This window comes from Sinohyriopsis cumingii, chromosome 16, assembly GCF_028554795.1.
Source record: "Sinohyriopsis cumingii isolate HCF-2022 chromosome 16, ASM2855479v2, whole genome shotgun sequence".
Lineage (NCBI taxonomy): Eukaryota > Metazoa > Mollusca > Bivalvia > Unionida > Unionidae > Sinohyriopsis > Sinohyriopsis cumingii.
Window position 1 is genome coordinate 25,939,106 of NC_142976.1, and position 16,940 is coordinate 25,956,045.

The 16,940-nt window shown below is 35.0% G+C and overlaps 2 protein-coding genes across 2 annotated transcripts in view; one reads left to right on the forward strand and one right to left on the reverse strand.

Annotated features, from left to right (window-relative positions):
* Positions 1-11,422, forward strand: part of LOC149780104 (TBC1 domain family member 31-like) — a 94,525-nt gene extending 83,103 nt beyond the window's left edge. The window contains exons 22-24 of the mRNA XM_089936866.1: positions 1,480-1,636; positions 6,395-6,487; positions 10,972-11,422. Coding sequence (XP_089792992.1) covers positions 1,480-1,636; positions 6,395-6,487; positions 10,972-11,105 — 384 coding nt within the window. The 3' untranslated portion in view covers positions 11,106-11,422. The remainder of the gene's footprint in view (positions 1-1,479; positions 1,637-6,394; positions 6,488-10,971) is intronic.
* LOC149780105 (small conductance calcium-activated potassium channel protein 2-like) overlaps positions 1-16,940 on the reverse strand; it is a 338,659-nt gene that overhangs the window by 36,986 nt on the left and 284,733 nt on the right. The gene's annotated exons all lie outside the window — the stretch shown is intronic.

A 16,940-nucleotide genomic window follows, 5' to 3' on the forward strand; every position in this document is an offset into this window, starting at 1 on the left:
AAACCAGTAAAATCTGGCTTTTGGTGGTGGACAATGATAATAGCTTCTGAATCAAATTATTTTAGGACACTGATTTAAAAAAGAAAACAAAAAGCATATCTTATTTTATTAGCTCATTATAGTATCCATGCTTTTAATATCATAGAATATAATGTTATTCTTTGTTGTTGTATGTATTATATGTCACAGGAATCAATATATCATTGTCAGAATCACTTTAGTCAGAATCTATTTGGTGCACAGTAATTACTGTTATAATGGCTACTGAAGACTTCATATAGGTGAACTATATAATTTTTAATTACATGTCTGGTTTTTGGGATGTACATTATTTCATGATTTATTGTAGAGTTTTGTCTGTAAATAACTTTTGTACACGATTTAGTCAAAATTGCCTAAAAACCCATGTCCATATTGCAACTCTCACACTGTTAACACTAATTAACATCAAACTTACAAATTAGTATTAAGACTGAAATGTGTCATAAACCAGAACTGGTCTGGTGTGACGTACCTTCCAGGATTTATTAAAAATTAGTTAAAAATTGAGTTGGTACTCAAATTGCAGCACCTTTTGCTTGTTGCCACCAACTTACACTGGGGATACCCTGATGAACATGTGTTGCACACCAAAACTGGATTACTGTGACCAGGTTTATTCAGAATTGCTTGAAAATGGTATTCATCCTCCATGTCAGGTCTGCAGTTTCTGTACTAAAATGTCTGTTGACATCAAACTGACACAGTCATGTGCCAAAACTGGGTCATTGTGACTCTCTTTCAGGACTTAATACAAATTGGTAATAATTACGTCTGGGCTCTGCTGACAAAACCTTTTCACCTATTGCTACCACACTGAAACAGGAGCATCTATGAATGAAAGCATTCTGCACAAGAAAACTAGGTTACTAGGACATCATTTCAACGATTTTGAACAGTACTTAAAATGTCTGTGCTATAATTTTAACATCTTTTTGAACAATTACCTTGCAAGGTCTATTGTAATAGCATTGGAAAATGAAGGTATGCCACTCCAAAACTTGGATGGTCTAACCTACTTTCTAGATCTATTGAAAACTCTTAATGATACCAACTCATGTTATCTTGAGACTTACAGCTCATTAACAACAATAGCTAAAATTTAGAATTCTTGAATTGACTTTCATTTAACTTTTTGTCTCTGATGTTTATCTGAGTGCCTCATACCATTGAACATAGCCTGGAATTTATGAAACTTTCAAGGTACTCAACTCAGAAGAAATAATATTCTCACCCATCCACAGCTTTTATACATTATATAAAGACTTGGTAAAAGTAAAGTGACCAGATAAGAGAATTGCCTGCAGCTGTTATTGTTATTTGATCTCAGTGTTTTGAGTAAATTTGTAGTCTTAGTATTCAAGTTTTATAATTCAGGTTTTAATATTACAAATGAAAGGTTATACTTAGTCATTTATCTTGTTCCTCCTCCTCTTACAGGAGATCGAAACACAGGCAGGACAGGAAGAACTGGATATACAGAAGCGGGTGGCTGCTGATGCTGGCAGCAGGAGGCTGGGTTTTATGGAGGAAGAAGCAGAAATTGCCCAGGAACATGGACGAAGCTTGACTGATGATGCTGTAAATGCATCTTACAGTAAATATCAAACCATATAGTGGATATTTTTTTGTATGTTCTGCAAGTTTTTACTATTATTTATGCACCTACTTCTCCTATAAGGAATAAAATTGTAAACACTGTTCAGTTACTTTGGATTAGAACATTATATATTTTGTTTCTTAATCGTTTAAGTGGACAAGCAGCTAGTTCTGACCCATACTTTGGTCTGCAGTTATTTCATATTTTGCATCAGGCTTTAATGTTGCTGTCACATTAACAAACACATTTGTTTGGTCCACCAAAGTTGGCTTTTTCATGACATCTTCCGTAGCTTAAGGCCCTTCTTTGGTGAAGGGTGATTTGCTTGGATTTATAGCTGTTACAATCTTCAATAAATGCAATGTACCCTTCATCAAAGAAAGTCAGCACCAAACTTGAATAAAAGCAATGAAATCTGATTGATTTTTGCATATTCGAAAGTGGTTGATGATTGGAATATGTTTGTTTTGCTTGAAAGAATGGTAACGCTATTTCTTAAAATGACTACCAATGGCAACATAAAACACAACTTAAATTTACAGTCTCTTCAAACTAATACTGTCCATCAGGGAAATTGAAGGTGGGGCATCTCGCAGTAAAATTTGATGAATTTTGGTTTTCCTGTTTTTAAGGCCAAGTTAGCTTATGGTATGGCCCTGCATCCATGAGTCCATTGTCCCTCACTCATCCTTCAACATTTGTCTTTTGATCAGATTTGATCAAACTTAGTGTATGGGCCTATATAATGAAGATGTCAAGCAAGTTCCAGGAATTTTAATGAGAAGATCTTGCATCTGATTGGATGAGCTACTTACCACTCTGTAGACCATATTTCTGATCTGATTGGAGTATGGACTTGCATCATCAAAATCTCAGACAGGTCAAAAAAGAGCAAGGTTCAAGTTTATTCTGACATCAGTTTGTGACCTTACTAGAGGCTATATTTCTGGTCTGTATTTGATAAAGCTTTGAATACAGAATTATATTATTAGGTCTCACATGAGGTAAATTGTGAATGAGGTCTCTGCATAATAATGAATGAGGTGATCTTGCATCCAATTTACTAAACTTTTTACCTCTCTAGGGACTATTCAGAACCAATTTTGATTAATGTATGCCCAATCTCAGATGAGAGATTATGAACAAGATCCATGCATATTAATGCAGTGACTTGCATCTGATTGGCCAAGCATCCAGTAACTTGCATCTGATTAGCCAAGCATCCAGTAACTTGCATCTGATTGGCCAAGCATCCAGTAACTTGCATTTGATTGGCCATGCATCCAGTAACTTGCATCTGATTAGTGAAGCATCAAGTAACTTGCATCTGATTGGCCAAGCTTTTCAATACTTTAACAACTCTATTTCTGGTCAGATTTTTATTAGCCCTATTTACATAGGCTTATCATGATGAGGCCCACTGAGTTTTATTATGTGCAAGATATATAACAGTTAATTATGTGATCTTGTATCTGATTGGCTGAGGTTGTTAACACTCCAGCAACTATATTTTTGATAAGATTTTGATCAGACTTGTTAAACAGTCTTATATCGTCAACATGTCGGATAAATTTGATTGTAATATTACATACATTTACAAGGTAATCATGCATCTGATTGGCCATGCTTGTTAACACTCTGAAAACTGAATTTCAGTCGGACTTTTTCTCAGCTTGGTAGATTAGTTTATGTCGACCTCATCTGAAGTGAGATCTCTGCTTATTAGTGAGAAGATGTTGCATATGATTGACTGAGGTTGCTACAGCTACAAAATTTGAGACTATTTTTCTCATCTAGGTTCATGAAAATTTGGCAAGTAGTTTGATATAATAAGATCATTGTTGACTTAAGTTATGTGCAGAATTGTGTATATTAAATATGCCTTTCTCATTAGAAATAACTTTTATAAGGATGTAATAAAATAAGTAAAATCACATGGATTTAAAGTTTGGGAGATGATTTGCATAGGATATGGTCTTATAGTACTGTATAAGCCTGCTAGTGAGATGGTGAACAGTTCAGTTATGTATCACAGGCAAGTTATACCAGTTCCACATGGGACTCTTGTTTGTATGTTTATTCTTTAATGCTTAAAAGACCAGGTAAACTTTAATAATAATGCAGGTAATGTTGATGAGTTTATTTTTCATGGAAGTAATAGGCATGCAGAAATTAGCAGTATGCAGAATGATCTACTGTATATTCAAGCTTACAAACTGCAAACAACAAAGATTCTGCCATGGCATAATGCACTGGTAGATCAGGTTCTGTGTTGTTTGTTCTACTGATTACACCTATTAAACTGCACAGAATGTTTATTTTTATTTTACTAAGAAATAAATCCTGCCTCAATATGGAGCTGTGGTAGAGTATTTGACTTGTAATCCAAGGGTCATGGGTTGGCAGCCTGCCCAGGCCATCCCAGATTTAACAGCATTGATGTGTTTTTGGGAAATGCACTTAAATTCTGTACAAGTGCATTTTCATTTGCTATAGTTTTCTTCAGATGCAAATAATCGTACTTAGACAAAGCATGTTTCCTCAGCATGATATTCTCAATTTGTGCTTGGTGATTTACTTTTACAAAGACATGTTTCCTCAGCATATTTTCACTGTGTGCTTAGTGATCTACTTTGACAAAGACATGTTTCCTCAGCATGATATTCTCTTTAGGTGCTTGATCTACTTTTAGAAAGACATGTTTCCTCAGCATGATTGGTGATCTACTTTTACAAAGACATGTTTCCTCAGCATGATATTTTCACTTTGTGCTTGATCTACTTTTACAAAGACATGTTTCATCAGCATATTCTCACTTTGTGCTTGATCTTTTAGAAGGACGTTTTCTCAGCATGATATTTTCACTGTGTGCTTGGTGATCTACTTTTACAAAACCATGTTTCCTCAGCATGATAATTTCACTTTGTGCTTGATCTACTTTTACAAAGACGTGTTTCCTTAGCATGATATTTTCACTGTGTGCTTGGTGATCTACTTTTACAAAGACATGTTTCCTCAGCATGATATTTTCACCATGTGCTCAGTGATCTACTTTTAGAAAGACATGTTTCCTCAGCATGATATTCTCACTTTGCGCTTGATCTTCTTTTAGAAAGACATGTTTCCTCGGCATATTTTCACTTTGTGCTCGGTGATCTACTTTTACAAAGACATGTTTCCTCAGCATGATATTTTCACTTTGTGCTTGATCTACTTTTACAAAGACATGTTTCTTTAGCATGATATTCTGACTGTGTGCTTGGTGATCTACTTTTACAAAGACATGTTTCATCAGCATGATATTTTCACCATGTGCTTGGTGATCTAGTTTGACAAAAGTATGTTTCCTCAGCATGATATTCTCACTGTGCCTTGGTGATGTACTCTGACAAAGGCATGTTTCCTCAGCATGATACTCTCACTGTGTGCTTGGTGATCTACTTTGAGAAAGACATGTTTCATCAGCATGGTGTTTCTTACTGTGTGCTTGGTGATCTACTTTTACAAAGCCATGTTTCCTCAGCATATTTTCACCATGTGCTTGGTGATCTACTTTGACAAAAGTATGTTTCCTCGGCATGATATTCTCACTGTGTACTTGGTGATCTACTCCGACAAAAGTATGTTTCCTCAGCATGATATTTTCACTGTGTACTTGGTGATCTACTTTGACAAAAGTAAGTTTCCTCAGCATGATATTCTCACTGTGCCTTGGTGATGTACTCTGACAAAAGTATGTTTCCACAGCATGATATTTTCACTGTGTGCTTGGTGATCTACTTTTATAAAGACATGTTTCCTGAGCATGATATTCTCATTAGGTGCTTGATGTACTTTTATAAAGACACGTTTCCTCAGCATGATATTCTCACTGTGTGCATGGTGATTTAAATTGACAAAGGCATGTTTCCTCATTATGATATTTTCACTGTGTGCTTGGTGATCTACATTGACAAAGGCATGTTTCCTCAGCATGATGCTCTCACTGTGTGCTTGGTGGTCTACTTTTACAAAGACATGTTTCCTCAGCATGATATTTTCACTGTGTGTTTGTTGATCTACTTTTACAAAAGCATGTTTCCTCAGCATGATATTCTCACACAGTGATGTACTTTGACAAAAGTATGTTTCCACGACATTATGTACCCACACTGTGCTTGGAGATGTAGAAAAGAGTCACTCCCTCCTGTATATTGCAAAGAGCAACAAATGGCAGCAAGAGGCATGCTAGCTCAGTGTTTAGTATCAGACTCATGATTGAAAGGGTGAAGTTTAAATCCTTTTCGGATCAGTCTGTTACCATAGTGTGCACTGAGAGATTTTGATTCCTGTGAGTACAGTGATATTGGAAGTTATGTACATTTTATTATGCATTATTATGATTTAAGGGCATTGCATGCTCAAATACAAGTACAGTCAGCTCCACTTAAATGCATATCGCATAATTTCATAGATCGCTAAAGTTCATAGCAAAAGTATGGTCCCATTTTATATTGTAATTATGCATGAATTCAGATTAAATACATACTCCGTTTATATGCATAGCTTGGGTCCGGTCCCGAGGCTATGCATATAAGTGGAGTTGACTGTACACAAATGATTCATTAGTGCAGCATGGTCTGAACACTACTTGAAAGTTATGTTGTCATGGCAATAAAAATTGCAAGAACTTTTAATGATTAATATAAGCCTTTTGTTAGGTTGCTATAATTATTTGATATGGTATGCTGCATATTTTTGTAATCTCCATTTCAGGACAAAGGCTGGGCCAGTCATACCTGAGTGGAACCCTCAGGTCAGATCTGTTGCACACTGTTGAGACAAGTTCTGACTCAGAAACCTCAAAAAGTAAGAGTGCATTATACATTTGTGACAAATTATTTGTGATCATAACTTCTACAGTCAGACTTGCTAGAGCAATCACCTGCATAAAAGAACTACCTATTTCACAGACCAAAGCGTCACATGTTTTACATAAATCAGTGCATATTTTCCAGTATATACAGAGACCTAGACTGCAACCCTTTCAATTTGACTGTAAATGTTACTGAAATGACCCTTAAATTACAAACTTGTGGAAAGAGACAATCATTACTGTCCAGGTTTGATCCACATCTCTGTTTTATATTAGATTCAGTGGAATTGGTCTGGGAACCAGGCTAGTTTTTCAAGAGTACCTCAGACACTTTAATCTGCCCCTGTTTTTTTTTCATTCAAAATGCCTGGATAATCAAGCTGTTCTTTATACCTTTTTCTAGAAAAGTCATCAATAATATAACTAACAAAAATCAAAGCAAAATCAGTTTCTTACAAAAATTCTAACAATCTGCAAAGAAGTATAAAAGTACTATTCATATTCTTGAGTCACATATCGGGAATTGCAACAGTTGGACTGCACTGGTGGCCAAGTGGTTAGAGCATCCGCCTTGAATGTGGGAGGTCATGGGTTCGATCCCCGGCCGAGTCATACCAAAGACTTTAAAAAATGCTACTAACAGCTACCTCGCTTGGTGCTCAGCATTAAGAGGTTAGTGTTAGGACTGGTCGGCCTGGTGTCAGGATAATGTGACAGGGTGGGACATCATGCTACATGTCTGCGGCATGATGCCTCAGTTCTAGACATCACTATAAACTGTCACACTGCAGACATGTCATAGCGATATGACTGAAAAATTGTTAAAGCTATGTTAAAAACCTTAAACACACACACACGCACATGCAGCAGTTGTGTTTATTGGACATCATGTCATACGAGTCATTTGTCATTACACCATACTTCTACACCACCTGCTCAATAACTCACGAACCCACTTATAATGCAGGGTCAGGCATGGACCCCATTTTTTTAAAACTAGTAAAAGCAAATAATGTTAGCCCTGTGTTTTGACTTTACAAAAATCGCAATCAATTTTGGTAAATGAAACATTGATGTATCATTCATTTTATCATCGAAAACAGTAGATAGTACCTGGAAGTTTGAATCACATTGATGTATCATTAATTTTATCATCGAAAACAGTAGATAGTACCTGGAAATTTGAATCACATTGATGTATTATTCATTTTATCATCGAAAACAGTACATAGTACCTGGAAATTTGAATCACATTGATGTATCATTCATTTTATCATCAAAAACAATAGATAGTACCTGGAAATTTGAATCACATTGATGTATCATTCATTTTATCATCGAAAACAATAGATAGTACTTGGAAATTTGAATCACATTGATGTATCATTCATTTTATCATCGAAAACAATAGATAGTACCTGGAAATTTCAATCATCATTATGAAATTTATCAACTTTTAATAAGAAGTCATATAGTTTGTTATATGTTCTTTCCTAGTGACCTTCTTAGTACACCATAAATAACGATAGTGAACAAAATTTAGGTCAGTCAAAATGTCACTTATCATGCTGGAGGCATTATTTTAATAAATAAATATCAATTAAATAATTTTTCTATCAAGCAAAATTTGTGTTTCAGTTCTATCTTTTAGTTCAATTTAAGCGTAATCATCATAAATGCACTGCGCCCTCTTGTATTCAAACATAAAATGCATCAGTCGACCGTAACAGCTTGGTCTGTGAGCATTTTGCTGACAAGTTAATTAAATGCCAACCGTGTTTTGATATGCAGAAGTATTTGCTGTATGGTTGCACTGAATTAAAAGCTGACCTCCTTTTTATTATTATATTAATTGCATCTTTTGTATTAAATAAAGGAGGTTGAATAAAAGAAAAGTTAAAAGACATGCAAATCCTACATGTGTAAGATTTAGCGACCCCAGTCATAAATCGGTTGAACTAATTCCAGCTGATCATTCAGACAGTTATAAATATTATTGTGTGCATAATATAAACTACCTTAAATTAACCTACTCATTCACAGATGTAATCAAAGATAAGAAGGCAGTCGAGTGAAATGAATACTTTGTCAAATAAAGAGCTTTGTGTCACAGATAGGATCATTGTGCAGAAGCGAGTTTCAGAGAGTTCCTGAATTGACACTTTGAGATATCCTTATGGATGTGGAAAAGTATCACTAATATTTGCAATGAAATCACAGCATAAATATTTTACTAATTGAGCAGTACAAACATTCAGTTTCGATGTAGATGATTGTTTCACAAAATAAAGTTTAGTTTTTGGAACAAGGATTCTTGTTTTGTGGTGTATTAACAGTTAGCCTGGTCCCTACTTCAAAGACTCCCTGTTTCATATTTTGTAGCCATATACGAAGCAGGAAACAAGACTAATCAACAACAACAAATAGCAGTAACATAATACATGTACACAAATGTTATTGCATAAATGTGATTATTGTTTGAAACCAGTTGGGATAATGTTAATAATTTTTCAGATGTTGGGCATCTTGAAAATAAATGTAATTGATACAAAATAACAAACAGCTTCATTAGAAAAAGAGCTTTATTGACAAATATTCTCAATGCAATTATAAAACGAGTTACCAGTCATTTAACAGTATATTTACACACACCCCTCCTATACTGCGGTTTTCTTGATGTTTAGCAGGGATGTGATCACTTAATTTTGGGAGGTCCCTCGGTAACTCACACCCTTGTTTATAGTGTAGTCTGTGTTTCTGGAGTCCATTGTGCATGAGCTATCGAGGGAGAAGTGTATGTAGTATAACTTACGGAAAAACAAAGACTGTATTACTGAGGTCATGGCAGGGTTGGCAGGTCTGGAGACTGGATCGTCCCTATTGTTATCATCATACAAAGGGTTTACTGTGTTTTTTATTTGAATTAAATTATTGTACATCAATAATAGAACAAGTTCCAACAACATATATGAGGTACTCCATATAATGCAGATATTACAATATACTCTGTATACTTGTAAGTCCAACTGCAAACAACAGTGACTCTTATGCAATGGTGGGCCTAGCAAGTATATATTGTAGGATAACTTTCAAAGTGGAGGAGAGGGGAGAAACTAAACAAAACCATTGTACCATGTTAAATATAATATCCCTACATGATGTAATAATGGCAGCACCCATCTTTTCAGTCAAAACTTGCACATAAACAAAAATCACTTACTGGGACCATATTTCTCTATATTGGAATGATTCATAGAAAGGAAACTGCTAAAACCTGGCTTAAACATGATTTTTTAAAAACTTACCATTCTGCATGTTTTAATTCTTGTTATTACTTAACTTTAATAAGTTAAAATTAGTCTCAACGATGAATGATACATATGCTTTATTCAGTTCAGCCATATTTGGAGAGGCAATGAACCATCAAAGTGGAGAGCTCCCAAAATAGACAAGGAAGCCAACTCTTTTATGATTTATATAGGACATTTGTTTATGACATATGGTTTGTACAACCTTGAAAATACTTAAAATTTGATGGCTTTCCTTGAAAACTCTTGGTCCTATAAAAGTCCTTGAATTTATTGAAAAATTCCTTGAATTATGTCAAAAAATCCAAGAATTTATCTTGGAGAAAACAAAAAGGTTAAAACTGAATAAAATGCTGCATTGTTACATTAAAGAATTTTAATTAGTTATGTATTGTCCAAAAATAATTAATCAACAAATAAAATGGGATACAATTTGGTGGATTAAATAACACACAGCACCTGTATTTAACGTGGCAAAAATTAAAGGTTTTACTTTCCATAAGACAGGATACTTCTTCAAAACTTTTAGATATCCTTGAAAACAGGGCTGTACAAACCATGTGATATTGTTAGTGTGCACTTTTTATAATGGACTTCAAAATTTACCCAACTAAACTTTCTTAAACACACAGTGAGATTATTTATGTCAAACTTAGTAACTTTGATAAGCAGCTGCTTAACCCTTGTATGTACCAGTTCTGGTAATTAAGCTTGACCACATAATAAGGGTATTTCCATTTGGCCATCTTTTCTTCTGTTGCAACTAATTTGTACCTTATCTAAGACATCATATTTGTCATTTAAGGGATTAATTGTACTGTACCAACTGCATATTTTTTTCTCCTTATCCGTTTATTTTTTAAAGAGAAAAGAAAGTTATTAATTCATTGATAACATTGGTCTTCTTTTGTTGCAAAACATGAAGGTAGGGGTCAGTATTCTGCAAAACCTGTCTTACTGTATAAAATGTCACGTGGTGACTTAGACAACCAGACTGGGGCAAGAAAAGTGAGTATCAAATATCCACAAGATTTCTCTGCCACATGGTGAGAATATTGTGTGATAATTCTGTATGGCTACTGCTAATTTTATTTTCAACTTTAGAGAGGAATTTGTAAATGTTAAATTATTTCTTGGAGATAAAATTTATTGTTTTGTCCAAATTACAGTTTCTTTAGAGAGAAGCAGACGTGGCTTTGATGAAAAGGAGATAGCTTTGTTGAATGAAGTCAGATGTCTGCGCCAGAAGCTTGCAACAGAAAGTCGAAATCGAAAACCTCCTCCTTTGGGCCAGGAATATTGATGTGATATTTATTATAAAATTTGTAGACACAATTTTATATATATAATATTTGAGGAGCACTGCCAGCAGTGACTCATGCCAGCAATGACTGTCATTGTAGTCCAGTTAATCATGATGATTGAGTATAATTGATAACAAAAGACATGATGGAAGGAGCAAAGGGACCTAATTAATGAGCTTTGGATACTTGACTTGAAGAGACAGTATGAGTCGTTACATTGTTTTGCTAGAGAAGCTGTTTTCCATATTTAATGTGTTTTGTAAATTTGTGATATTTTTTGTAAAATTCATTTTCAGTGATAAAGAGTCGTCATTTATTCTCTGGACATTGTTTTTCCATCTCATTAATATTCATGACCTTTACAGAGAGGATTAGTAGAGAAGGTTCTCATTGATTTTATTGTTATAAGCTCATCACATGTTGGGTGGATTATCTTATGGCATTGTCTTTAAATACATCTGTTTTCTGTTAATATGTTCTTGTCTGGTTTAATAACTTTACAAATTGTGTCAATGACTAGACAGTGTGTTTGCATAACATAGGTGCAAAGGTAAAAAAAGTGGCCTGACTCCCCATCTGGACTGTAACTCCTTATCTGGGCTGTAACTCCCTATCTGGACTGTAACTCCCTATCTGGACTGTAACTCCTTATCTGGACTGTAATTCCTCATCTGGACTGTAAATCCCTATCTGGACTGTAACTCCTTATGTGGACTGTAACTCCCTATCTGGACTGTAACTCCATATCTGGACTGTAACTCCTCATCTGGACTGTAACTCCCTATCTGGACTGTAACTCCTTATGTGGTCTGTAACTCCCTATCTGGACTGTAACTCCATATCTGGACTGTAACTCATCTGGACTGTAACTCCCTATCTGGACTGTAACTCCTTATCTGGACTGTAACTCCCTATCTGGACTGTAACTCCTCATCTGGGCTAACTCCTTATCTGGACTGTAATTATTGAAATGTTGAGGCAGTTTTAATGAAACTTGAACTAGATGTATATTCTTACTAGGTGCTGTCAGTCTCCTACCTCAAGATCAAAGTCACAGCCAGAAAAAATGAAATGTATCAAATGGTCATTCTTTTAGTGGACTGAGTCTACATTTTATTTTGATTTTTTTTCTTCTGCTCACCAGGTGATATGGTATGGTTCTTTCTTTGTCCATTGTGCATAATCATGTGTCATCCATTCCCAATTTGCTATTTAATAACTTTTTAAAAATCACTAAAAAGAATATGACCCGATATGAAAAAATGCATCCTGGCATGAAGGCCTTTAAAATTGTTGAATTGATGCTGACCTTTTGTCTTTTATGGCTACCATTACTAAAAATAGTAGCCTTTTTCTTAAGATATTCTCAAAAATGCTTCACAAAATTTGACAGAAATCATCCTGGCATTGATGCCTTTTAGTCTGTTCAGATGATGCCAGCCAGCTATTAAATGTGGCTACCATTAAAAAAAATATTTAAAAAAAAATTAAATGACTCAAAATTCACTAAACATAATATAACCAGATTTAACAGAAAGCATCCACTCATGAAGGTTTTACAGATATGTTCAGATGCTCCTGAGTCTTCATCAGATATAGCCACCATTACAAAAGAAACCCACAGAAAAACGTTTAAACAACTTTTTCTCACAAAAATGCTTCAGTGGACTTTGACCAGGTTTGATACAGCATCCAGAGTTGAAGATCTTTCACATTGTTCAAATGATGCTGTGCCTTCATCAGATGTTGCAGCCATTACTAAATGAAGAAAAACCTTTGAACGACTTTTTTAAAAATACTGCTCAACTGAATTTTACCAAATAAAACAAAGCATCATGTCATTGGTGACATTTTATTTTCTTGATGCCAATTCTGCCATTTGATACTGAAATTGAACAACAAAAATTACTTATTCTCAAACACTGTTGAACAGAGTTTGACAACTTTGGCAGTAAACATTCTTTCATGATGCTACTGGTAATTCATCTTCAGCTGCATGTGGGTATGTGAGAAAGCTTGCCAGTAGCTTCTCATGGGTTGGTGGATCTTTCCGAGGTTTTCCTGGGTTCTTCCTCCACCATTAATACTGGCTGCCATGTATAGCCTATCATGTGCTGAAAAATGGCGTTGAACTCTACTACAACAACAACAACCTTCAGCTGCTATAATAAAACAGAAATTGACTAGATTTGATAGAAAGTATCCTGGTAATAAGGGCCATCAGACTTAAGATGCCAGTATTAACCATCAGATATGGCCACCATTGTTAAACATTGTAAATCCTTTTAACAACTTCTTTTCAGAAAAGAATTGGACCAAATTTTACAGGCATTCTAATCTGAAGGGCTTTCAGATTCATACAAATGTTGCTATTTTTCAACACCATTCATAAGACATTGATCAGATTTGACAGAAAGTGTCCTACCTGGAATGCCTGTCTGATTTATATTAATGATGTTCTGCTGTCAGATGTGGTTGCTGTTAGTAAAGGTAGAACAATATTTACACAGCCACAGCTAAAACAATCTACTGAGCAGAATTTGATCAACTTTGACAAAGTGGCATGGCATATGGGACTTTCATTATTGGACAAATGATGTTGGTGTGCCATCAGATATGGATGATAGGGGGCCCTGGGTGGCTGAGTGGTCTGAAGCACTCACCTTTACCGATTGCTACCTCCTCACCTCTTTCCATATCGGTTTGTATCTAGGGCTTTGCCAGTGTGGGTATGTGAGAAAGCTTGCCAGTAGCTTCCTTTGGGTTGGTGGTTCTTGTATCAGTGCTTGCCCAGGTTCTTCCTCCACCAGTTATACTGGCCACCATGTATAGCCTCTTTTATGCTGAGAAATGGAGTTAAAGCCCATAATAACAATGATATGGATGAAAATTCAAAATCTAGATAAATCTTGAAACAGTTGTTTCCAAAACATTTGCAATCAACAGCATTGGTAGACATTTGAAATGAAGCATCTGACCAGCTCAGATTTCTTGCGAGAGTAAAAGGAAAGTATCCTATGACAAGGACCATTTCAAATCATTGGTTTGGGGTTATGCAGAGTTCCTCCCCCATTGCAACAAAGCTTTAAAACATATTTACAAACTTCTGTTTGCAATATAAGATGCATAAATTTGATTAGAACAAAATAATAAATGCTTGGGATTATAATGTATGATTTAAAATTTAAACTAAAGAAAATATAAAATATAAATATAATTAAGTAACACTTTAAGTTGATAATAATTTGATAATATAGGTATACAGTGGAACCCCGCTATAATGCAATAATTGGTGTCCAAAAAATTGGATCTCATTAATATCGGGGTTGCTTTAATACAGGGTTTTACAGTATTTTACTTTTTAGAGAACAATTCATTGGCACATACGTGTCTTCATGTCTAATGTGTATGATGACTAGGGTATTAACACCGTTTACTGTCGTGCCATCGTGGCATGCAGTTCCATTGAAAAATTGCACACAGATTTACAATATTCAATAATTTTTTTCCCAGATCAATGTGTCTGAATTCAACATCTAATATACAGCATGAACAGAGTATCAACACCGTTTACTTGCCATCTGATATCATGCCGTCGGGGCTTGCAATTACTCCATAATATATGTAATTCCATTGCAAAAATTGCATACATATTTAAACTATTCAATAATTTTGTTGCACATCATTATGAGTCTGAATTCAGTGGGAAAAATTAACAGCAAAATTACGTTAAGAAAGACGAAGTACATGTACAGTTCATTACGTTCCAGGGTCTATGAGTGGTGTCTGTACAAATCTCGCTGCTAAAATATTCTCATATGTGTTTCCGTGTACATTTATCCATTGCAAATTTCCAATAATTAACTCTTGTATGCCTATTCGTTTGAACGACTACAGCAAAAATAATTAACAACACATGCTTTCAGCGTGCATATAACTTTTACTTCAGATTTTGTGAATATTGAAAGAAACGGGTGAAAACTACTTTACTAAACATTGCGCAAAGTGCATAGAACAACTTGCGTTAGTGAACTTGCTTTTCTATAATAGTAAAATATTTTTTTTAAAAATTGGAAATTAATAACGAGTTCATAAACACCATACCCATGTAAAACCCGAGAAATAAGTGCAGTAGGCCTGCAATAGTCACGAGTCATGTTTATAAAAAATTTAAGCTGAATGCATGTACAATTTCATACCATTTCAGTTTCCAGCTAATAAAGCAGACATTATTTATTGGTCAACTGATTGCATCTAATAACACCGCCAAGTCCAGCAAACATGTTGGAGGCTTTCGTTTTTTGATATTTATTAAAATGTGAGAATCTTTTATCAACCAGCGCATTGTCTGCTGCTTGGTTGTGTATGCAGTTAAAGAAGAAACACATGTTGGCTATTGTTTGAGCAACGATTGTATACAGAATTAATTGAAGACAATCACAAAGACGACTTACTGGCTTTACTCATAGATCAGTAATAAGTAACATTTCCGATAATGTTTATTTTGGCATAACACTTCAAGAACCTGGTGATAGTTAAATTTCTGAAGCTACGCCACGATCTTATTATATTAAAATTCATACGCCAACTCTTCCCCAAAATGATAATAAACATTTTACACACTATTTCTCGTACTTAAAAAAAATATTCTTTCCCGGTATGAGAAACATACACATCCCTGTTCGAGTCAAACCAAAGACTTACAAACATACTAACAGCTGCCTCGCTCGGCGCTCAGCATTAAGAAGTTAGTGTTAGGACTGGACGGCCTGGTGTCAGAATAATGTGACTGGGTGGGACATCATGCTATATGTCTGCGGCATGATGCTCCAGTACTAGACATCACTATAAACTGCCACTTTGCAGACATCATAGCGATATGACTGAAAAATTGTTAAAGCTGCGTTAAAAATCCAAATCACATCACAACACATCAAATTGTTGACAACTGATCTTGTAGAATGGTACTATGTTAATTCCTTAAAACTGTTGACAACTGATCTTGTAGAATGGCACTATGTTAATTCCTTCAAATTGTTGACAACTGATCTTGTAGAATGGCACTATGTTAATTCCTTCAAACTTTGACAACTGATCTTGTAGAATGGCACTATGTTAATTCCTCCAAACTGTTGACAACTGATCTTGTAGAATGGCACTATGTTAATTCCTTCAGACTTTGACAACTGATCTTGTAGAATGGCACTATGTTAATTCCTCCAAACTGTTGACAACTGATCTTGTAGAATGGCACTATGTTAATTCCTTCAAACTTTGACAACTGATCTTGTAGAATGGCACTATGTTAATTCCTCCAAACTGTTGACAACTGATCTTGATCTTATAGAATGGCACTATGTTAATTCCTTCAAACTTTGACAACTGATCTTGTAGAATGGCACTATGTTAATTCCTTCAAACTTTGACAACTGATCTTGTAGAATGGCACTATGTTAATTCCTTCAAACTTTGACAACTGATCTTGTAGAATGGCACTATGTTAATTCCTCCAAACTGTTGACAACTGATCTTGTAGAATGGCACTATGTTAATTCCTTCAAACTTTGACAACTGATCTTGTAGAATGGCACTATGTTAATTCCTCCAAACTGTTGACAACTGATCTTGTAGAATGGCACTATGTTAATTCCTTCAAACTTTGACAACTGATCTTGTAGAATGGCACAATGTTAATTCCTCCAAACTGTTGACAACTGATCTTGTAGAATGGCACTATGTTAATTCCTCCAAACTGTTGACAACTGATCTTGTAGAATGGCACTATGTTAATTCCTTCAAACTTTGACAACTGATCTTGTAGAATGGCACTATGT